The following is a 21,290-nucleotide window of genomic DNA, read 5'->3' as shown; positions in this document are numbered from 1 at the left end:
GCCATCCTGGGGGAAAATGGGTGAATTCCCCACCTTTGGGGTGTTCTCCCTGGATGGGATTTAGTAACAGGTAGCAGAAAGGCTCATTGTGCCAGCTAAATTAATTCTAAAATTGCTGCTTGAGCTGTTGCCGTGTTTAGAGAACACCAGGACCCGTGGATTGGCAGGATTGCCAGAAAAAGGACCCGTGGCTGTGGCTGTGACTGTGACCATGGCTGTGGCTTCGTCCACAGACACTCTGAGCTCAGCCCATGTGAGCCGGACTCCGTTTGGCTCCTGCCATAACCCAGATAAGGAGCTGCTCCCTGCTTACGCCTCTCAGCCTTGTTATCTCTCACTGAGCTCCCATTGCTGGCCCCCACAGCTCCTGTGCTGCTGGTGTGAGGGCACAGGGACATCCCTCAGGACACAGGGACATCCCACAGGGCACAGGAGCCACAGGAATCTCTCCTGAGCTGCTGCTCCATGTAGTGCACGATGCCTTCCCGCTACCTGAGCTTCCGCTGCAGCGTGCCCTGGCTGATCCTTGTGCTGCAGGCTCTGCTCCTGCTGCGCTCCTTCTTTGGCTTCCCAGGTGTCAGTGACACCTACTCCTCATCCAACTCCTATCCAGGTAAGCACCTTGCTGGGGAACGGGGGGATCCCTGCTGCTCTCCGGGGTCTGGTGGTGAGGAGCAGAATGGTTCCATTGCTCTCTGAACTTGCCAGGAGTGCTGGCAGTTTCTTTATGTCACAGGTGTGATGGGGATCCAAGACTGAATTGTAATTTCCGTTGGGGTTTTCACCTCTCAGCCCCCATCCTGATCCATTTCTGCATCCTGATCCGTTCAGATCAGTGTGTAAAAATAAATTCAGCTTTAAGGGTGCTTTTATTAAGGGTATTTTATTTTTTATTAAGGGTATTTTATTGAGGGTATTTTTTTTCTTATTATGCATTGGAAAGAAAGCTCTGAAATTCTTTGCAACCTCTAAACAATAATTAAATTTTTATGTGAATTCTTCTTAGTTCATTGTAATTTTTTAATTTATTTTTTTTTCAAACCAGAAATCTGCATTAATATTTTCACTGCCGTCTTGCTCTTTTCTGTCCGGCAGAATTTCAAGATGTCAACCACATGGTGATTTTTGGATTTGGCTTCTTCCTGATGGTTCTGAGAAGATATGGCTTTAGCAGCACCGGGTTCAACTTCCTGCTCGTTGTTCTGGGTGTCCAGTGCTCTGTGCTGGCAGAGGATTTATTAGTTTTCCTTAGGGGAGAGCGAAATGCAGCTGGTTTGCAAAGGTAATGAGTTCGTGTTAGAGCTGGGCTGCTGCAGAACTGCTGGTTGCTCCCTGTGCAGTGAATGCCTCCTTGTGGGACCCTGGTGGGGTTGGGCAGAGTCACATTTGCAGGCATTTTAGAGGACTTTTGGTTTTTAAGTACATTGCTCTGTGTAATTCCTTTTTATTGGCCCTGGTGTCACCCTGAGACTGAGTTGTTCTTTCCTCTCTCGCAGCCTAGCAAAGGCTTTTGTGAGCGTGACTGCTGTGGTCATCTCCACTGGGGCTGTCCTGGGCAGGGCCAATCCTGTGCAGCTCATCGCCATGACCCTGGTGGAATTAATCTTCTTCTACATGAGCAGATACATCAACGAGACCTTCCTGGAGGTACCGTGGTGGGATTGGCAGAGGTGTGGGGGCAAACGTCGCTGGAGCTTCGGGGCAAAGGCTTTGTGTGGCCTGGCTGGCCCACAGCTGTGAATGTTCTGTCAGGAGCTGCAGCAAGGCTTTGTGTGGCCTGGTTCAACTCACAGCTATCAATGTTCAGTCAGGAGCTGCAGCAAAGGCTTTGTGTGGCCTGGCTGAGCCCTCAGCTGTGAATGTTCTGTCAGGAGCTGCAGCAAGGCTTTGTGTGGCCTGGTTCAACTCACAGCTATCAATGTTCAGTCAGGAGCTGCAGCAAGGCTTTGTGTGGCCTGGTTCAACTCACAGCTATGAATGTTCAGTCAGGAGCTGCAGCAAGGCTTTGTGTGGCCTGGTTCAACTCACAGCTATCAATGTTCTGTCAGGAGCTGCAGCAAGGCTTTGTGTGGCCTGGTTCAACTCACAGCTATCAATGTTCAGTCAGGAGCTGCAGCAAAGGCTTTGTGTGGCCTGCTCAGCCCACAGCAAGCTGTGAATGTTCAGTCAGGAGCTGCAGCAAAGGCTTTGTGTGGCCTGGCTGAGCCCACAGCAAGCTGTGGATGTTGTGTTGGAGCAGGTCCCCGAGCACCTCACTGGGATGCACGTGTTCCTCTTTGGAGCCTACTTTGGCCTGGCACTCGCCTCCCGCTTCCCTGAGGCTCCCCCGGGGCTGGACAAGGACAGGAGCACCCCAAAGTCAGAGCTGTTCTCAGTGCTGGGTGAGTCCTGCTGCAGTGTCCCAGCTGCACGAGGGATTGAGGGAGAGCATGGGCAGGGTTGGGGGTCTAAATGCGAAATGCAGCTCTGGATGCAGCCAAGCACACAAACTGTGCTGTTTGTGACACTGGCCCCTCTCCTGCCCGGCCCAGAGGCCACTCCTGCCACAGCTGGGGCTCAGTTCGCTCTGTCACCTCAGCACAAGGGCAATTCCAGGCTCCCAGCTCTTTCTCCAGGCTCACCACTCCCTTTCCTGGCCAGGCTGTCCCCTTGGCTTGGGTGAGGGGCTGTGTGCCAGAGCTGAGCTCAGAACTCATGTTCAGCAGAGCTCAGGCTGCTGCTCCAGGTGGTGCACAGAGATAGAAAAGGGCAGTCCCTGCTGGTGAGGGAAATAAAGAGATAAGGCCTGCTGAGGGGTGGGGAGTGTGATACAGACAGGCCCAGGAGGGTAGGGACAGGCTCAGTGTCTGGGGCTTTCACTCCTTTTCTTAGGGGAGCAATTTGGTGTCTTTATTGTCACAGTAGTGCAACTGCCAGCAGCTGAGCCCAGAGCTTCCTGCAGGGGTCCACAGAGTCTCATTCTCAGTCAGTCTGTGCCCAGTTTAGGGAATACAAAATTTAAATGTTCCTCTTTTGTGTCCCTGGAGTTCTTGTTTGCTGTTTATTTCCAGAGCTGAGCAGACCCTCACGAGAATGCTGCAGAGGATTTTATATCTGTATTTACGACTGGCTAACTGCCTGATCAGTGGGAATGGGATGAACCATCTCACAATCCTCAGTGCCACATTCAGTTTAGAGTTGCTGAAATGGCCTGTCCTGTGTGAGGCAGGGTTACCTGTGCCTTGGTGCACTGAAATCATGGACATCAGCAATGGAAACTGGGCTTGTGCCTCACAGTGACAATGCCTGTGTCACCTGTTAGGGGTGTGGGACAAGAGCAGCTCTGCTTTGGGAAAGCTTTGGGAATTACAGTGAGTGCACCCAGTGGGCTGGAGCCCTCCAGGGACAAGCAATGATGGCTCCCTGTGCTTCAGAGCAGCTCCTGAGGCTCTCTTTCCTTGTCCCCAAGGCACTGTGTTTGTCTGGGTGTTCTGGCCGAGCTTCAATTCTATCCTGCCTTACCTCAAGATGCAAGCAGTGCTCAACACTTACCTGGCCCTGGCAGTGAGTGCTGTGGCTGCCTTCATGTTGTCTGCTCTGACCTCCAGGGATGGCAAATTCAGAATGGTAAGGACGAGGGAAAACCCTGCATGGGCTTTTTCTGTTCAAAGAGAGTTTGTGGTACCCACAGGAAGCGAAACCTTGCCCAGGGTCTGACAGTCACAGACTCACAGAGGGGTTTGGATGGGAAGGGGCATCAAAGATCACCTCATCCCACCCCTGCCATGGCAGGGACACCTCCCACTGTGCCAGGCTGCTCCCAGCCCTGCCCAGCCTGGGATCCAGGGGCACCCACAGCTGCTCTGGGCACCTGTGCCAGGGCTTTACACCCTCACAGGGAACAATTCCTTCCCAACATTGAATCTGCAGCTTCCCTCTCTCAGTGCAGAGGCAGTGCCCCTTGTTGTAGCCCTACAAGCCCTCGTAAGGAGTCCCTGCTCCCTGTTGTTGCTGTTCCCAGGCTCAGATCCGCAGTGCAGTGCTGGCTGGAGGGGTCACCATCAGCTGCACCGCAGAGCGCATCCACCAGCCCTGGATTGCCATGCTCCTGGGGCTGCTGGCCTCTGTCATCACCATCCTGGGCTCTCACTGCGTGCAGGTAATGCTCACTCCCCTAAAGGCTTCTTGGATAAGCTGTGTAAGTGGTTTTTCCAGTGCAGGATACCCCAGGGGAAACCTGTTTCGAGCAGAGCGCAGGATTGCAGCTCCTGAGAGCAAATTCATCCTCTAGGTCTGCAGCAGCTGGTCTGCAATTACCAGCTTGTGTTTCTGGGTGTAATTAAACCTTTTCCTCTTCCCAGAGATGCTTTAATCCTGCCTTGAAGCTCCAGGATACTTCTGGGGTTCATTTCACTTTTGGGTTGCCTGCTGTGCTTGGAGCTGTGGCCGCTGTTGTGCTCACAGTTGTAGAAGATGGGATTGACACACGATGGAATGAATTATCCAGGTACATAAATTCTTGTATTAAATAATGAAGATAAATAATCCTCACTGCAGTGTGCCCTGAGAAGAGTTGTTGGACATCCAGAGAGCCTGAATGTCATCACAATACATTGCTTTATATCAGGTAACCCACCATAACCCTGAAGTCCAAAAACAAAAAAGTCAGTAAAAAGGAATTTGAGATTTGAGCAGACTTTGGGTCCTGTTTTCTGCCTCCCTTTTTGTTTATGTTAAATCCAGCAGACACAGGAGATGAAGGCTTGGCATGGGCCTCCCTCCAAGGCTCACTTTAGGGTTTGGGATGCTTTGGGGGGCTCAGGAGGGAGGGAGAAATGAGGGTGCAGCATGAGGGCCTGGCACTTCTCATCATGTTCTTAATGAAACATTTAAAGAAGTTTTAATACCAAAAGGATGGACAAAATAAATCTTCTTAAGTGTGCATTAGGCTTTGGTGTGTTCCTAAAACATCTGACTGCAGCTGCAGATTTGAGAATTACAGCTTCTATGAGAATCTGATAGCTGCAGATTCAGTCACAGTGGTAATGCTAAATAAAAGGTGAAACACTTTTTTTTGCTTTCCAGACTGGGTTACGATGCCTTTGTTTATATTGGTGCCTTGTGCCAGACCATCAGCACTGCCCTGATAACAGGTTTGATTACAGGTCAGTACTGACACATCCCAGGAATCCCTTTATTTCCTTGGAGCAACTCTGGGTAAATCACTTGTGGGATAAATGAGTGCCAGGGACTCCTCCCAGCCAGAGCTGTTCTGCACAGAAATAACCCAGCAGCACCATTCTTTCAGTGCTGAAGTTTTATTTTAACCCAGGTTTAACAGCTGCCTCCAACCTGCAGACAGGAGAGGTGTGAAGATGAAAACACTTCCCCTTTTGGCTGTTGTCTTATTGACAGGAGATGCCCCAATCTGGGGCTTGTCACTTTTTAGGCCATTTGGAGCAAATGTGCAAAGTTTCAACAACATCAGGAGCTGCCTGAGCCCAGCTGCAGCCCTTTGATCAGGAGATTTGGGGATTTTTGGGGACTTTTTGCTGCTTTGGGAGCAGCAGCCCTCACGTGGCTCCCGTGGAATGCTCTGGTTTGTGGCAGCTGCTGCTTTTCCCCAGCCCCTATTTCTGTCTGGGGCAACAGAGAAATGGCCAGTGAAAATTGCTGGGAAACACACCCTACAGTGATTTTTGGGGTGTTTTAATTTATTTAAACCTTTGCATTACTTTAAGTGTAATGAAGAAGGAACAGATCTTTAGAAAACATCCAGCAGAAATAACCAAACATTCACTGTTGAACCGATTGATCAAAAATCCAGAGATCCCAAACTAACAGTGCTGATAAGCCACATTGTTTTTAATACACTGGCACTTCTCGTGCAGGAAACTCATAATTTTGATGTATTTTAATAATCTAGCAGCTGTTTGATGGGGTTTTACCTAAAGCAATTCATTTTTAGTATCCCTTGATCCTGACAAGCCTCTTTTTGTATTTAAGGCCAGCTCGAGTCAGGGGGGCTCTGCTGGAGGATTTAGGTCTGAATTTGTGTTTTGCTCTGTTAAATTGGGATAAACATTGCCAAGAAACTCCTGATACACACAATCCTCCCCTTGCCCTGCTGTTTGTGTTTATTTTGGATCTCTCTATTTCTGCAAACAGGTTTGATCTTAAACATCAAACTGCTGAAAGCTGTGCATGTCTCCAAGTACTTTGATGACCAGTTTTACTGGGAGGTGAGTTTCAAAATCATTTCAGATTCACTGTGGGGGAGTTCATTTAGCACCTTGATGAAGAACTTCAGGTATTTGAATTAAAAATATGGGGAAAAAAAGTTATTTCTTTTCTCAGCACAAACAGTCCTTGGGCACCTTTAGGTGCTGATGTGAGGCTGAATTACAGGATTAACAAATGGGTGAAAATAAGCTTTTAATCAGCTTTTCCCTTGGTTTGGGGGTTTTCCTGTGATGATTTGATGTGTTCTGACACAGGAATGTTTGTGTTCACAGTTTCCCCACTTGTCTGTTGGATTTTGAGTGGAGGATCCCAGCTGACAGACAGAATCAAGATAAGATTTTCCTCTTTATCACCAGAAAAACTGAACAGCTATGACGGCTTCAAAGAGCACTGAAACACCAATGCTCAGGCCCACAAAAACCACCCCAATGGACACTCAAAAATGAAACTGTTCCAGTTATTCTTGAAAGATACAGAGTGTGAATTCACAGATGCAAACTTCAGGTGCGTGCAGCTTTTCTGCTTTGTTGGCCTTACCTTGAATATTTTTTATAAGATATGTATTCATGGCTTCTCAATCCAAATGCTTGGAAACACTAAAGTATTTTTAGCTCCCAGGTTTACAAGGCAAAATGATGGATTTCAAAGTGTCATTTCTCAAGGACCACTCTTATCTAGCAAAGTACTCAAGGTTTTTAAGCTGAATTGATTCTGCTGAAGGCCTTGACAAGCCAGGATCTGATGAGTGAGCTGGAGCAGGGCCAGAACTCTGCATCCTGCCTGCCTGAACTCCTGGAAAAACCTGGATATTATATATAACTCCTGAAAAATCTGGATATTGGGAGGTTCTGATGGCCAGAGCTCAGCTGTGGGTGGTGTTCCTGAAAGCCCTGGGGTTTGGTGCCAAGTGTGACACACAGCCAGAGCTCAGGGCAGTGTCTGGGGGGGACAGCACAGGGGAGGGGGCTCAGTGCTGCCAGCAGCCCGTTCTGGAGAGCAGGACCTTGGGGCCAGAGCATTCTCTGTCCCTGAACCCTGGGTTTCAGTGGATTGTGATCCTCAGTGTTTCTTTCTTTCCGAAATTGTTTATACAGAAAACCTTTGAGCAGTGCTTACCTAATAAAGAGTGAAAACTGAACCGTGGCTGTTTCCCTTCCTTCAGCACCCTGTGAGCAGTGATGTCACAGCCATCTTTTATGGAAAATCCTTTCCTTGGGATTTTTCCTCCTGAGAGGCAGCAGGAGCTCAGCAGCTCCCAAACCTTCTACACACAACTTGGAGTTGGTACTTCCCAGACACCTCCTCTTTATCACCACAGCATAAAGGAAATATTCAGGAATTGAGGGGAAAGAAAAATCCCAACCCAACCCAGTTCTGGATTACACAAGAAAAGCCACACACCAGCAAGTTTTGAAATTGAAGAAATGGTTATATTGCCCAGATATAGGAAATATTTAATAAATATCTGTTAAAAGGTTGTTTAAATGCATTTTTAATAAGTCTTGGAGTGTAAATAACATCATAGAAAGAGCTGGTTAAATACATCCATGTCCCACTCTCGTTTTATTTGTAACAAACATCATTTTAGAAAAGTGACTCCACTGCTGTTTGTAGGAATTTTACGTTTCTCAAAAACACCACAACGCTGAAGTGGACGTACAAGAGTAAAAAAAATAACCAGAATAGAGCTGGATTTAGTGCTTTCAGCTTTGCTTGATTTCTCTTCAGACACGATGGAAGGTTTACAAAATGGTTTTACAAAACTCTGGGGGTGCAGGTAAAGCCCAGGGGGGGTTCACTGCCACAGATCCTCCGTGCGCCCAAACTTGAACACCAGGCCCCTGTGGGAACACAAAGGGACACCACAAAAACCTTGTTTAAATCTCCTCTTGTTTAAAACCCAGGGTTTCAAGGAGGATTTGTTAACCCACTTCTTCTGCAGGCAGATCCCAATTATTCACACAGATCTGCTCACAAAACAGGACTTCAGCACCACAGCAGATCACAGCGAGTTTCAGTTTTCTATCATTAAAATTAAATGGTAAACAAATAAAAGAGGTCAGTCTTACCCAAAAAAGATGAATGCATTCTGGAAAAACACTGCTATTCCTGGGTACACCACTGGTTTTTCTAAGAGGAAAAAAAAACCTCCATAAATTTTTTTTGAAGTAATTTTCAAGCCTATCCCATTTCTGACATGTCATCTCCCTTGTGCTAATTTAGCAGAGAGGCTTTGGGAGCAATCTGCAGGAGCTCAGTAATTTGTGTTCTGGGAATAAATCTTCACCCAGGGAATGATTCCCTTAAAACTGCAGCATTTAATTACATCCATGGAGTTCCCAGCCGGGTTTGTAGAGGAAGTTTGTTCTTAGAAATAGATCAGATCCATCCCAATATCAGTAATGATATGGGAGAGTGGAGTGTAGGGCAAGATATTCAAACTGGGCTTCTAAATACCCAGTCCTAAAATGCAGAACAGTGGATTTTAGAAACTGAAACTCCCCAAAAACAGGCTCAGCTCTTACCTTTAACCACGTAGCCCCCAAAGAGGATCCACATGGAGGCAATGAGGGAGCCAAAAGCCATCATGAAGCCAATGAAGAGCCAGATGCGAGCCCCTGCAATGGGATGGGGATGTGCTGTGCCCGTGGGACCCCCAAAAACCCCCCTGTTGCATTTTCTGAGACCCCCATCGTTGGAAGGAATGATGAATCTATGGTCTTAAAGAGCTATTTTAATATTTTATAAATAAATAAAATTCTCATAAATAAATAATTTATATCTAAAATATGTATTATACAAATATATCACATATATATAATATATAGTATAAATTCTATCATATATATTATATAAATATAAATTATTATAAAACAATTTAATATTTTTTCTATATTATATTTTAAAATGCTATATTAAAACTATACTAAAAAATACAAGAAAATATACAAACAAAAAGCTAGAAGATATTAACAAAAACTCGTGACTCTCTTTCCAGAGTCTGACACAGCTTAGCCCCTGATTAATAAAACCAATATAATAAATAACAAATATACAATATTATATGATATATAGTATATATTATAATATATACAATATAATATATAATAAATATTTAATACTATATAATCAATAATAGCCCCTCATAAATAAAAATAATTTACGTGAAACCGATAAAACAATCACCTGTTAAATAAACAGTCTCCAAAACAACAAAACACAAGAAAAACAAATCAGAAAATTACAATTTTCATTTTTCTCTGAAGCTTCTCAGCTTCCCAGAAAAAAAATCCCCCCCAAAAATTAATTTTTTTTTTTTTTTAATATAAAATTAGCAGGGACCCCATCCCTGGTACCTGTCTGGCCCAGGCAGCCCTCGCTGTAGCTGTCCCCCCGCACCTGCCCGTTGGACACGGCGTTGATCCTGGGCAAAAGGGGACAAAAATGGCATTAAAAATGGCATTAAAAATCTCCTTTTCACTCTCACTGCCCTGCTGGGGTGGGGCCTTGTGTGAGAAGTGCACATCTTATGACTTTCACCCTGATTTTTAAAGATTTTCCAAGCTTTCTGATGTTTACATTCTTGTAATGAACTTTCTCACACACTTTCTGTAAATAACTTATTGGTTTGCATTCTTTTACAGAGAAGGAGAAATTTGATGGACTGTTGGTTTGTCCAGTGTCATTGGAGAAAATGATTTATAAACATAACTTATAAATAATTGATATACTATATACTAAATAATACTAATACTAAATAATACTAATATTAATACTATATACTAAATAATATTAATAATAAAAATAATAATAATAAATAATACTAATGCTACTAATAGATACTAAATAATTTATATATTATATACTTTTAAAATTTTATTAAATATACTATAAAATAATTTATAAATGACCATTAAGCTTTTAAAATTTTAATAAATTTAAATTAATGTTAAGTTTAATAAATTAAAATTTAACTTTTCCACACTCACATGAGGAATGCAATGGTGGCTATCACCCCACAGGCGTGGTAGGAATGGTTGAAATCTTCCATCTGAGGGTATTTCACAGCAGCATCAATGATGATCCACCAGCCTGTGAAAAACTGGGGGGGGAAAGAGGTTAAAATGTAGATAAAGTTTAAAATACAGAGCTTAAAATGCAGATAGAGCTTAAAATGCAGAGATTAAAATGCAGATAGAGCTTAAAATACAGAACTTAAAATGCAGATAGAGCTTAAAATACAGAGATTAAAATGCAGATAGAGCTTAAAATACAGAATTTTAAATACAGATAAAGCTTCAAATACAGAGTTTAAACCACAGCCACAGCCTGTCCTCAGCCTGGGATGGCTCTAATAAAACATCAATATTTGACCAGCCTGACAGCCTCCAACCCAGACTAAACTGGCACCATTACTTTGGGATCAGGCTGGCTGCAGAGCCAGGGGTTTGCCCACTCCAGCAGTTATTTCCACATTGTGAAAAAATGCAAAAAACGGTGAAATTTAAAAAATGGACGGAGGAAACCAGGCTGGATTTTGTCAGTAACTCTGCTGCTTCACACGGGGACAATGTATCCCTGTACTTCCTTTCCCTGGGATTGCTGAGGCTGGAGCAGCTTCTAAAATCATCAATTTCAACCCCACTAAACCCGTGCCCAAACGCCCCAAAAATCCAGGTATTTTTAACCATTCCCAGGGACAGTGACTCCAGCACTGCCTGACCATCCTGCATGCAGAAATTCCCCTTTTATCCAACTTGAGGCCTCTTCCTCCCATCCTGTAACGCGGGACAAGAGGCTCCCAAGCCGCTCCTGATTTTGATCCGAGTTCAGAAAACCCGAAAGGAGCCCAAAGTGGGGAGCAGGGCGGGCCGTACCAGCACCCCCGCGGCCACCGAGGCGATGGTGTTGCGCTTCTCGCCCCAGTCCACGCACTCCGAGCAGCGCAGGCTCTCCAGGAACCCGGACATGGCTCCGCGACTGCGGGGGAAAGGAGCGGAAACGGCGGCTCCGTCCGCGCTGGGACCGGGGATCCGCGGGGCGCGGCACCGCCCGAGCACCGGGCACCGCCGCCGGATGGCACCGGGGCACTCCCGCTCGGTCACGGGGCGCGCACCGTGTCGCGCATCCTCCGCACCCCAACCCCTCCATCCCTCGCACAGCCTCCGCACCCCGGTCACGGCACCCCGCGCATCCCCCGCGCCCGGGTCACGCATCCTCCGCACCCCAATCCCTGCACGCCGCGCATCCCACGCACCCCAATCCCTGCACCCCGCGCACCCCAATCCCTGCATCCCCCGCACCCCGGTCTCTGCACCCCCCGCATCCCGCGCACCCCAATCCCTGCACCTCGCACATGCCCGACATCACCCGCATCCCGCGCACCCCAATCCCTGCACCCCGCGCATCCCCCGCACCCCAATCCCCAATCCCTGTATCCCCCGCATCCCAATCCCTGCACCCCGCGCATCTCCCGCATCCCCCGCACCCCAATCCCCGCACATCCCCCGCACCCCAACCCCCGCAAGTCCCCCGCACCCCAATCCCTGCACCCCAATCCCTGTATCCCGCGCACCCCAATCCCCGCACCCCGCGCATCCCCCGCATCCCCCGCACCGTGCGCGCCCCCGGCCCCGCGCGCTCCCCGCGCATCCCTCGCGCACCGTCACGGGACGCGGCGGCGGCGGCGGCCGCGCGCAGGCGCAGCGCGCGCGCGCAGTGCCGGCGGGGGGGGCGGGGCCGCCGTTCGCGGGGCGGGGCCGGCGCGTGCGCCGCGAGCGCGGGGGTTGCGTAACGGGAGGGACGTTCTGGAAGGTTCTGGGGCCGCCCTCAGTCGCTGGCGGGCGGCGGCAGCTGAGGTTTTGTCGCTCGTCTATCGCTCTTGGGTCGCGCTTCTATCGCCGATCGCGGCTGGCGCAGCGGGCCCGGCGCTATGGGGGTGACTCACGAAGCGGGGCTCTCCCCTCAGGACCCGTGCGGGGGCAGCCCGGCGGGCTGGAGCCGGTGAGGCGGCGGGACGGGGCACGGCGGGGGGGGAAGGAGGCGGGAGCGGCCGGTCCCGGTGGCCGCTGCGGGGTGACGGCCGTGGATCGCTCTCGGGTGGGTTTTTATGGGTTTTTATCTGTTTTATTCCAGGAGCGCGCAGGTGCCTCAGGGGAACCAGCGCGGGGCGTGCCCGGCAGCGCCCAGCGGTGAGTGCGGGACCGGGACGGACCGGGAGGGACCAGGGGGTCCGGACCGGCCCGAGGCCCCCACGGACCGGGCGGGACACGGGCCGGGAGCGGGGTGGCGATGGCAGCCGGGGATTTCTCTCATTTCCGTCCCGGCAGTGTGACCTTGGCTCTGGCGTAGAGGTGAAATAGTGAAACTTTACGTGGAGTAGTAGCGAGAAAAGTGCGTCTGACAGCTGTCCCGCAAGTTATATTTTAAATAGATTTCAGTGCGGGGGTTGGATTTGTTGCCTAACCTCGCTTTGCGCCGAGCGCTAAATAGAAATTCCGTGTCAGAGCGAGCTTCCCTAAACTGTAAACTGGTTACGTAACTCCGGGCTTAGGTCTTGTGATAAGATCCTTACCCCGAGTAACCTTTGTAGCCGTAAAATGGCTGCTACTCCAGGGACAGCCATTTTAATTATTAATATAAGAGGCATCGCGTCCTGTGCGAGTCACGGGCACTGAATCATCACCCGGCTTTGCACAGAGCGTTTTGAACAGCAGCTTGTTGCACGCACTGCTGGGATGTGTGGGCCTGTGCGCCGCGAATTTTATAACGAAATACAGGCAAGATCTTAGCTGCTTTATACTTAAAAGATACTTTCATTTTCTCTTGTTGAGTAAGAACCTGTGGGGAAGTGTAAGCGGAAAACTCCTCACTTTGTACTGAGCTGCAGGCAAATGGTCATTTTGTATCACAGATGTATCATAGTGGGTGATGGAAGACCTTGAAAATTCTTTCAAGAATATCAAGATTTTCCTCCTTTTTGGAGGGAAAAAAGGTACTGCAAAAGGAATTACACTTAAAACCCACACAGACTTACTTCTCTCCAGAATTCCACACAGAGCCAACCCCTCATGCTTTAAACTGGAGCCTTTCTTTTTTCACACAACTTTGTGTTTCAGTTTTGTGGCTGAGTGCAGGAGGGGGAATTGCAGGGCTGAGCTGTCACTGGAAGATAGCTGGGGTTGTTGAGGTGTTTAGTTCCTGGTGTTTCAGTTTTGTGGCAGACTGTAGGAGAGGGAGCTGAGCTGTCACTGGCAGATGGCCGGGGGTGGTTGGGCTGTTTAATTATCCCTGGCCTCTGTGTGTCACCGCGTTTGTTGTGCTGAGGAAGTGCCCCTGTGCCATAAACTCTGGCCGTGCCTCTCTCCCTCCAGGAACAGAGACGGGGCACTGCCGAGCAGCAGGCAGAGCCGAGGCGGAGGCTGACAGCGCACAGAAAGGCAGCGCGGCGCAGACGGCCGGCATGACAGAGTTCATGGACGACCTGAGGCTGGGCTCTCCCGAGCACCGGGACTCTCCCGAGCGCCGGGGCTCCCGGCGGAGCTGCTCGGGCTCCAGCCGCTCCTCCAGCCGCTCCTCGCGCAGCTCCAGCTCCAGCAGCTCCTCGGGCCGCTCCTCGCGCAGCTGGAGCCGCTCCCGGTCCCGCTCCCGTTCCCGGCGCCGCCGCTCCCGCCGCTCCCGGCGCCGCTCCCGCTCCTACTCGCGCAGCCGCTCGTGCTCCCGCGGCTCCCGGCGCTACCGCGGCTCCCGCGGCTCCCGCTACCGGCCCCGGCGCTACCGGCACCGCTACGGCCGGCGCCGCTCCCGCTCCTGGTCCCGCGGCAGGCCCTGCTACCGCCGCTCGTACTCGCGCAGCCGCTCCCGCTCCCGCGGCCGCCGCTACTACGGCTTCGGCAGAACCGTGTACCCCGAGGCCTACCGGGGCTGGAGGAGCCGCTCCCGCACGCGCTCCCGGAGCCACTCGCCGCTGCACCTCAGCGAGAAAGGTACCTGGGAGGGTTGGGGAGAGACTGACAGCAGGGGTGGGTGGGCCGGGCAGATTGTCTGTCCTTCCCTTGCTTGCTTTGTAAAGCCTGAGTGAAGGAAACCTCGGTGTGGTTGGACAGATGCGTTAAAAATTGCATTACAGATATAATAAAAATTGTTCTTCAGGGTGTTAATTGGTGCAGGGGACAGGCTGTGATGAAATCAGGCCTCAGGCCCAGCTGATAATTGTATGTAAAGCCTGCAGGATTTAGGCTTGAGTAGATACACATGGATTTTAATGTGACGCAAAGCATTTTTTTTATTCTTTCCTCTTGTAGACCATAGGGAACTCCTGCAAATAGCAAAAGCCAAGGCTGCAATAAAAATTGTTCTTCAGAACGTTAATTGGCACAGGGGACAGGCTGTGATGAGATCAGTCCTAGCTGATGATTGAATGGATGTAAAACGTGCAGGATTTAGGTTTGAGTAGGTACACATGGATTTTAATGTGACACAAAGCACTTTTTTAATCCTTCCTCTCGTAGACAAGAGGGAACTCCTGGAAATTGCAAAAGCCAATGCAGCCAAAGCTCTGGGAACAGACAACATTGTCCTGCCAGCCAGCCTGAAGATCTCTGCTCCTGCCAAGGAGATCAAAACCGAGAAGCAGGAACGTGAGCAGGCCACGGAGTCAGCTGAGGTAAGTATGGAGTGTTCTCCTGACAAGGTAAACACCTCTTGCACTTGTCTGCATGGCTGTGCTGTAGTTCATCTGGTTGTGCTTATGAGCTCAAACTCTTGAACAAAAACTTCTCCAGAAGCCTCGAGGCTCTGCCTTAAGCTGGAAGCACAGAGGGCCTCTGGTTGATCCCTGAGTGTCCAATAGGGACAGCTGGGGAAGGAGGAGACTTTTCCTTTGACTCGTTCTCCTCATGGGATAATTCCCATGAATTCCACTGGTTTATGCCTTCTGACCTAAGATCAGGAGTTTCCTTGCCAAACCTAGTGAATATCCGGAGGTTTTTTGTTTTTTGTTTTTTTTTTTTTTTAAGGTTAAATCTTTCTGCATTTTTAAACTGTTAAAAGCTTTTCATGTGCAACAAACTGTTTCCCAGAAATTCCATACCCAAGCACACAATGCATTTTACATACTTTATTTCTGTCTTATAGAAATCATGACTATGGTTCCAGACATGAGGAAGAAAATCTGGTGGTAATTAAGGGACTTTGTGGGCTGTAGCTGCTGTGAATTGAAGGGAGGGAGAAACTCGAGCAGCTTAAAGTGAATTTTAGTTTGGTTCTGTTGTGATGTGTTCCCCTGAGTCACAGTAAATACAAACCTGCAGCCACTGCCTGGCTCAGGTGCTGCTCTTGCAAAGGGAAGTGAATTTGCTGAGGGTTTGACACAAATGGTGCAGGCATCCCTTTCATAAACATATGCAATATATTGCAGATGTTGAGAGAGTACAGAAGAAGAGGCCTGCATCCCTTGCAGATAAGTTTGTTGTTGTTGTCCAGAGGAGGGGTGTGCAGAGCTGCTGGCCCTGCTCTGTGTGGAGCTCGTGCTGTGACCCCGAGTCCTCTCTGGGCTGGACGGGGCTGGAGCTGCCTCCAAGGCCCAGAATGGGCACAGCTGCACTCTGGGCTCAGCCCTGCTGTAGCTTCCCAGCTCCTTTAGATGAAATGTGAACCACTGCAGAGAAAGCTGTGCTGAGCCCTGGGTCAGGGATCCCCTCCTGAGCTGTGTCTGCTCTTCTTTAGCAACCTGGGAGTGCAGCTGAGGACGTGAGCAAGGCTGGCATGGAGAGAGCAACCATCCAGAGGAGCATTTCCTTCAGCCCTAATGTGAGTGATGCAGTCCCTGCTCGGGCTCTTTTCAAATAATCACCTCAGAAACAAAAGGAATTTAATGTTGGTAGCAATTTCCCTGCAGGAGTTGGTAGAGCACCCTGAATACACCTCAGCAGTGTGTCTGAATTAAGTGTTTGCCTTCAATCTGAACAATTCAAAACTAGAACCAGTATAAAACACAGCTTATCTCAAGTTACGTGCTGTAGTAATGCAAATTCGTGATTCAGGGATTCCTCCTGTGTTAAATGCATGTGATTTATACCCAGTGTAGGCATCAGGAATTCCAGGAGCTGGAGAGAAAACATGTATATGATTTAACAGACCAGTACAGATAAACCCTTTGGTTTTAGCATGTTTTTTACAGGAAATCTTTTTTTTTTTTTTTTTTTTTTTTTCCCCAGAACACAATGGCCAAGCCTGTCCTGCAGAAGCCAGTGAGCCACACTGTGGTTAAGGAGCCAGTGGTGTCTCCACCCAGGGAGGATGACAGGAAGGGAAGCCCCTATGGGCAGTGGGTTCCTGTCAAGAAGGAGGAGAAGAAAACATTCCTGAACTTCTCACCCAAAAGCTCCCTGTTCCGGGCACGCTGAGGGGAGCCCCTGGCACTGCAGCACCCTCAGCACAGAGGGACACTCACGAGGGCTTGAAGACTTGTTAATACTGAGTATTTATTTTGAGGTCTTAATTTTTGGAATCTTAGGTTTCTCTTTCAGATAGAGAGCACACAGATCCAGAAGCCAAGATGGGAATCTTGTGTATATTTGTAAATATTTTATATTGCTTTATTGGACTAGAACTTGCAGGTGGGTAACTTTTTCTAAACCATAGTTGAGTAGCTGTTCTTTGCACACCTGGATTTCCCTTGTGTAACTGTTTACTTCAAGTGAATAAAGTTTAGTTTTGCACTGGCTGTGTCAGGTGTTAGGCCTGAGTCCATGTGGTTATTTCTGGGTTTCCCTTGCACTCCCAGCAGCATCATTCCAAAAGTGGATCCTGCCTTGATCCAGGCCTCTTCCTTCCCTGGGTCCCCTCTGGAAATGGAGATTGTGTAGGATTTTAGCTGCCTGCCACAGAAATGTCTGCAGTTACTACAGCTTTGTGTTTATTTGGGGTTTAAGATGAGCCTCCCTGTGAGGCAGGAAGGTAAAAGTGCAGGAGGGTTCCAGACCTCTGCTCCAGGAGAAAGGAGTTCAGAAAGACAAGAAGCTCTTGCATGGACTGGGAGTAACTGGTTAATTTGGCTTTTGTATAAATAAATTATTAATAAAATAAACTAAATTGGACTGCTCGTGTCTGAAATTTAATTAAGGCTGGAATGGGTGGGAGGATTCTGTGTCCATCCTGTCCCTGTGGGTGAGGCTGGACAGGGGGAATCCTACCCTGGAATGGCTGGCAGGGGGAAATCCCACCTTGGAATTCCTGAGGGACAGGGGGGAGCTGCCTTTCCATGGCAATGTCACTGCTCCTCATCCTGCTGGCAAACAAAATCTCAAATGGACTCCCAAATTAGACCAAAGAGTTTATTTAGAGCATGAAAGGCAGAACCTGGCTCCTCCTGCAGCCAAAGCTATTTACAGCTGAATTCTGTACATCGTTCAGCACACTACGAGACAGCAACAGCTACAATCTACACAAAATGGCAACAGAGGAGCCAGGAGTGAGCTGTGCCAGGCAGGCTCACGGGGCCCAGGCTCCGAGCAGTGCCAGGCGGGCTCACACGGCCGTGCCCCTCTCCAGGTTCTGCTTGATCTCAGCTGTGTATTTCCCGTAGAACCTCTCGGCCTTCTGGTTGAACTTGGCGTTCCTCTCGTTGATGTAGTCGATGTCGGCGTCGTCGTTGTAGGGTCGCCTCCTGCTGTACTTCTCCCTCTTCTCGATCCTGGGGGGCAGCAGGGGCTGAGCCCTGCCCTGTGGCACCCCCAGCCCTGCCCTGCCCTCCCTCCGTGCCCCCCCTGTACTCACTGCTTCTCCAGGTCTGCCACCATCCTGTCCACGCCCTCCCTGGAGGGCACGTGGGTGCCGTGCAGGAGGCTGTTGGAGGTGGGGTACAGGGCCTCCCCGCTGTGGGAGAGCACAGTCACACACCTGGCAGTGCTGAGGCTCCTGGGGATCCCAGCAGGGACCTTAAAGCCCAGCCAGTGCCACCCCTACACCTCCCACCGTCCCAAACTGCTCCAAGCCTGGCCTTGGGCACTGCCAGGGATGCAGGGGCAGCCACAGTCCTCTGGGAAACCTCTGTCAGGGCCTGCCCACCCTCACAGCGCAGAGTTGCTTCCCAATTTCCAACCCAAATCTCCCCTCTTTCACTCTGATCCCCTCACCCTTCCCCTGTCCCTGTCCTCGTGGTTTCCCTGCTTTTGCCTGAGTTCCCCTGTCACACCTTGCTCAGCTGTGCCAATCCCAGACTCAGATGACAAATGTCAACATTAAACCCAACAGAGGGACCAGCAGGTGCCTCTGGAAGATACAGAGGCCCCCAGAAACCTGTCTGAATGCAATCTGGGCAGGTCTCAGTCCTTAAACCCAGCTTAAGAACCCAAACCCTGCTCCAGGAAATGCCTGATTACACACTGGAACGTGACCTCACTGGGTGAGTATTTCCTCCAGTGCCAAACTGGGAGAAATGAACCTCAATAATTACCCCCATCCCTCCTGAAGCAGGGCCACTGAGAGTACAGAACAGGCAGGAGGGATTTCAGGGTGTGCTGAGCCCTCAGAGATGCCCCAGGGACTGACACCAGGACTCACTGCTGCTCCTTGAGCTTCTCATACTGCTCCAGGTCGGGCTTGATCTGCCGGGTGAGCCGCTGGTACTGGCGCAGCTGCGCCGCCGCGTAGTCTGGGTTAAAAAGTGATGGCATTTATTGGCTTTTACAGCACTATTTTACATATTTTATAGCATTTGTGATGTATTCTATAGAATTTTTATATATATATTATAGCATTTTATGTATTTTATAGCATTATTTTATGTATTTTATACAATTTTTAATATTTTTTATCGCATTGGCTTTTGCAAGTTATTACTGACCACAAAGATTCTGCTACAGTACAATTTGTAATCCCTTTTACCTGCTTTTTTCTATAGTGTAATCTGTCATTTTATATACAAATAGCATAATTTTAGGTATTTTATAGCATTTTTAATATATTTTATACAATTTTTAATCTCACCTGAGAAGCCCAGGTCGGGGTTTTTCTTCTTCTTCTTCCTCTCCCACCTCTCGGCGTCCTCAGCGCTGACCTCCAGCAGCTTCACCCGCTCGTAGTCCTCACCCCTGGCTGCACATTCCTGAGACAGGAGATTTGCTAAACCTAGCTCTGCACAGCCCAGCTTTGCTAATCCCAGCTCACACCCCGGGCTCTGGGGCAGTTCTTTACCTTCTTCTTCTCCTGCACCTGCAGCTCCCACTCCAGCCGAGCTTTTTTAGCTTCCCAGTTCGGGGGCAGCTTCAGCCTCTTGTCCTCCTCCACCACCTCCTGGCTGTTCAGCTTGCAGGCCTCGTACTGGAACCAAACAGGGCAAAACTCCAGCACAGAGAGAGAGAAAGAGAACAACCCCGAGGGGAATAATCCCCAAACCCCGAGGGGAACAGAACCGAACAACCCCGAATCCCCCGGGCACAAACCCACCCCGAACAACCCCAGAGCAATCAGGGCTGGAAGATCGCCCAGCCCGACCCCCAGCGCCAGCCAGGCAGTGTTTGAGCCCGGTTCTGGTCCCGTACCCGCTTCATGTGGAGCTCCCGGAACCGGCGCAGCCGCTCCTCCCGCCTCTGCTCCGCCGCCTTCGCCGCGGCCGGGCCGGGCTCTGCCTGCTCCTCCTCCTCTTCCTCCTCGCTCTGCAAGGACCCGCACTCAGGCAGGAGCCCCAGGAGGAGCCGGGACCCCCCGTCCCGCCCGATCCCGTCCCCGCCTCACCCCAACATCGGCCTCGGGCACCCCCAGGCTGCTGAGGGCCGACACCGCCGCCGCCATGGCGCCCCGCCGCCACTTCCGCCTTCCGCCGCTTCCGGCACTTCCGGGTTCTGGCTCGTCCTGCAGGGCGCCCCCCAGCGGGCGGGAGGTGCTGCCGCCGCTGGATCCTGGAATTCTCCCAAAATCCGCAAAATCCCTCAGGAGACCCAAAACAGGGCAACGTTACAGGGGAAAAAAAAAAAAAAAAGAAAGAAAAAAGGTTTTGTTGCAACTTCTGAGCGAAGAAAGTCCCGATCTCCGTGGAGCGGGGTTTGCAGCGGAGCCACGGCCGCCCAGCAGAGGGAGACACAGCCCCGGCCGTGAGGCGGCTTCGCTCGGCCTGTGCCCCTCAGCTCCGCTTTTCTCCTCTGCTAAAGGGATTAAAAACACCCCAGAACTCCTCTGTCCCCTCAGCTTCGCTGCTCAGGGATTAAAACCACCCCAGAACTCCTCTGTCCCCTCAGTGCTGCTGCCCAGGGGTTAAAAACACCCCAGAACACCTTTCTCCCCTCAGCTCTGCTCTCCTCCCCTGCCAAAGGAATAAAAACTCCCCAGAACTCCTCGGCCCCCTCAGCTCCACTTCCCTGGGTTTAAAAACACCCCAGGACAGCCCCACCCTTGGGGTCTCCCCCAAACAATTAACCCCAGTATGAAAATGGGCCAAAACTTATAAAAATGAAAACTCTGCCTCTTGGGTGTGGCCATGGCCAGGCTCTTGTGCTGCCCCAGGTGTATCCTGTGAAGGATTCTTAATAAATACATTTCAATATTTTTAATAAACCCCTGCTTTACTCCTTTAACTCTGTCCTGTCCCAGGTGTTGTCTGCAGCCATCACTGCTGAGGGAATTGTCCCAAATTCCCAAATCCCCAAGCTCCTGCAGGGCTGACAGCGAGCACAGGCAGGGCTGCTCTGCCTGGCACTGACATTTATTTTATTTTTAGATTTCAGAGTGTTTGTGTTCCTCCATTGTCTCCCGCAGCTCTGCCTCCCCTGCAGGGCCGAAATGAAATGAGAAATTCCAGTTCCATGTAGAACAGGGGCTGGAGCTGGAGGAACTGACTCATCTCGGGTGGATTTGGGCCCCTCAAAGGGGAACGGGCTGGCCAGGGCTGGGGAGCAGCATCCCTTATCTGCCCTGAGCTCTTATCAGGGATCGCAGGGTGCAGCTCCTGGGCTGGGGCAGGGGGAACCGAGGGGCCTGGGAGGTTCCTGGGAAAATAATGGAAAAATAATGGGAAAATAATGGAAAAATAATGGTGACACTGTGCCTGAGGCCACAGAGCCTGGGACCCC

General features: G+C 50.0%; 4 protein-coding genes across 7 annotated transcripts; 2 read left to right on the top strand and 2 right to left on the bottom strand.

Moving 5' to 3' along the window:
* The first annotated feature begins 397 nt into the window (after positions 1 to 397).
* On the top strand, positions 398 to 7,360 carry RHCE (Rh blood group CcEe antigens). 2 transcript variants are annotated; one of them, XM_058040351.1, is made up of 10 exons: positions 398 to 613; positions 1,096 to 1,282; positions 1,497 to 1,647; positions 2,240 to 2,381; positions 3,449 to 3,606; positions 4,001 to 4,138; positions 4,341 to 4,486; positions 5,065 to 5,144; positions 6,148 to 6,221; positions 6,495 to 7,360. In XM_058040351.1, exons 1-10 carry the CDS (start codon positions 478 to 480, stop codon positions 6,519 to 6,521), a joined length of 1,239 nt encoding a protein of 412 aa, XP_057896334.1. In that variant the 5' UTR covers positions 398 to 477; the 3' UTR covers positions 6,522 to 7,360. The 2 variants fall into 2 exon arrangements, with proteins under 2 accessions (XP_057896334.1, XP_057896333.1); XM_058040350.1 differs by lacking the exon at positions 6,495 to 7,360 and having other exon boundaries at positions 6,148 to 6,302.
* Positions 7,361 to 7,690: 330 nt separating this feature from the next.
* On the bottom strand, positions 7,691 to 11,936 carry TMEM50A (transmembrane protein 50A). Of its 3 annotated transcripts, none has more exons than XM_058040175.1 (7): positions 11,886 to 11,936; positions 11,100 to 11,202; positions 10,212 to 10,324; positions 9,579 to 9,646; positions 8,748 to 8,840; positions 8,292 to 8,352; positions 7,691 to 8,063 (listed from the first exon to the last, which is right to left on the bottom strand). In XM_058040175.1, the coding sequence occupies exons 2-7, from the start codon at positions 11,190 to 11,192 to the stop codon at positions 8,018 to 8,020; spliced, it is 474 nt and encodes a 157-aa protein (XP_057896158.1). In that variant the 5' UTR covers positions 11,193 to 11,202; positions 11,886 to 11,936; the 3' UTR covers positions 7,691 to 8,017. The 3 variants fall into 3 exon arrangements, with proteins under 3 accessions (XP_057896158.1, XP_057896157.1, XP_057896160.1); XM_058040174.1 differs by having other exon boundaries at positions 11,839 to 11,891; XM_058040177.1 differs by lacking the exon at positions 11,886 to 11,936 and adding an exon at positions 11,684 to 11,702.
* Positions 11,937 to 12,012: 76 nt separating this feature from the next.
* Positions 12,013 to 16,948, top strand: RSRP1 (arginine and serine rich protein 1). Its single transcript, XM_058040417.1, has 6 exons — positions 12,013 to 12,225; positions 12,358 to 12,413; positions 13,596 to 14,207; positions 14,733 to 14,887; positions 15,949 to 16,032; positions 16,440 to 16,948. The coding sequence occupies exons 1-6, from the start codon at positions 12,155 to 12,157 to the stop codon at positions 16,626 to 16,628; spliced, it is 1,167 nt and encodes a 388-aa protein (XP_057896400.1). The 5' UTR covers positions 12,013 to 12,154; the 3' UTR covers positions 16,629 to 16,948.
* Positions 16,949 to 17,544: 596 nt separating this feature from the next.
* SYF2 (SYF2 pre-mRNA splicing factor) lies at positions 17,545 to 20,032 on the bottom strand. The gene is made up of 7 exons (XM_058040255.1): positions 19,960 to 20,032; positions 19,767 to 19,880; positions 19,420 to 19,545; positions 19,213 to 19,330; positions 18,787 to 18,877; positions 18,001 to 18,099; positions 17,545 to 17,917 (listed from the first exon to the last, which is right to left on the bottom strand). Exons 1-7 carry the CDS (start codon positions 20,014 to 20,016, stop codon positions 17,752 to 17,754), a joined length of 771 nt encoding a protein of 256 aa, XP_057896238.1. The 5' UTR covers positions 20,017 to 20,032; the 3' UTR covers positions 17,545 to 17,751.
* Positions 20,033 to 21,290: the final 1,258 nt, after the last annotated feature.

Source organism: Melospiza georgiana, chromosome 24, assembly GCF_028018845.1.
Source record: "Melospiza georgiana isolate bMelGeo1 chromosome 24, bMelGeo1.pri, whole genome shotgun sequence".
NCBI classification, from domain to species: Eukaryota; Metazoa; Chordata; class Aves; order Passeriformes; family Passerellidae; genus Melospiza; species Melospiza georgiana.
The sequence above is the reverse complement of the archived record's forward strand: the minus strand, read 5'-3'. Positions and strand labels throughout refer to the sequence as shown.

What these genes read in the sequence shown, in the direction of transcription:
- RHCE (XM_058040350.1), top strand. Translation starts at nt 478, where the DNA reads ATGCCTTCCCGCTACCTGAGCTTCCGCTGCAGCGTGCCCTGGCTGATC. An exon ending in AATGCAGCTGGTTTGCAAAG is followed by an intron (nt 1,283 to 1,496) that starts GTAATGAGTTCG and finishes CCTCTCTCGCAG; the next exon opens with CCTAGCAAAGGCTTTTGTGA. An exon ending in AGAGCTGTTCTCAGTGCTGG is followed by an intron (nt 2,382 to 3,448) that starts GTGAGTCCTGCT and finishes CTTGTCCCCAAG; the next exon opens with GCACTGTGTTTGTCTGGGTG.
- TMEM50A (XM_058040175.1), bottom strand. Translation starts at nt 11,192, where the DNA reads ATGTCCGGGTTCCTGGAGAGCCTGCGCTGCTCGGAGTGCGTGGACTGG. An exon ending in GGGCTGCCTGGGCCAGACAG is followed by an intron (nt 8,841 to 9,578) that starts GTACCAGGGATG and finishes ATCCCATTGCAG; the next exon opens with GGGCTCGCATCTGGCTCTTC. An exon ending in TGGGGGCTACGTGGTTAAAG is followed by an intron (nt 8,353 to 8,747) that starts GTAAGAGCTGAG and finishes TTTTCCTCTTAG; the next exon opens with AAAAACCAGTGGTGTACCCA.
- RSRP1 (XM_058040417.1), top strand. Translation starts at nt 12,155, where the DNA reads ATGGGGGTGACTCACGAAGCGGGGCTCTCCCCTCAGGACCCGTGCGGG. An exon ending in GTGCCCGGCAGCGCCCAGCG is followed by an intron (nt 12,414 to 13,595) that starts GTGAGTGCGGGA and finishes CTCTCCCTCCAG; the next exon opens with GAACAGAGACGGGGCACTGC. An exon ending in GCATTTCCTTCAGCCCTAAT is followed by an intron (nt 16,033 to 16,439) that starts GTGAGTGATGCA and finishes TTTTTTCCCCAG; the next exon opens with AACACAATGGCCAAGCCTGT.
- SYF2 (XM_058040255.1), bottom strand. Translation starts at nt 20,016, where the DNA reads ATGGCGGCGGCGGTGTCGGCCCTCAGCAGCCTGGGGGTGCCCGAGGCC. An exon ending in GGGAGCTCCACATGAAGCGG is followed by an intron (nt 19,546 to 19,766) that starts GTACGGGACCAG and finishes GTTTGGTTCCAG; the next exon opens with TACGAGGCCTGCAAGCTGAA. An exon ending in AGGTGCAGGAGAAGAAGAAG is followed by an intron (nt 19,331 to 19,419) that starts GTAAAGAACTGC and finishes CTCCTGTCTCAG; the next exon opens with GAATGTGCAGCCAGGGGTGA.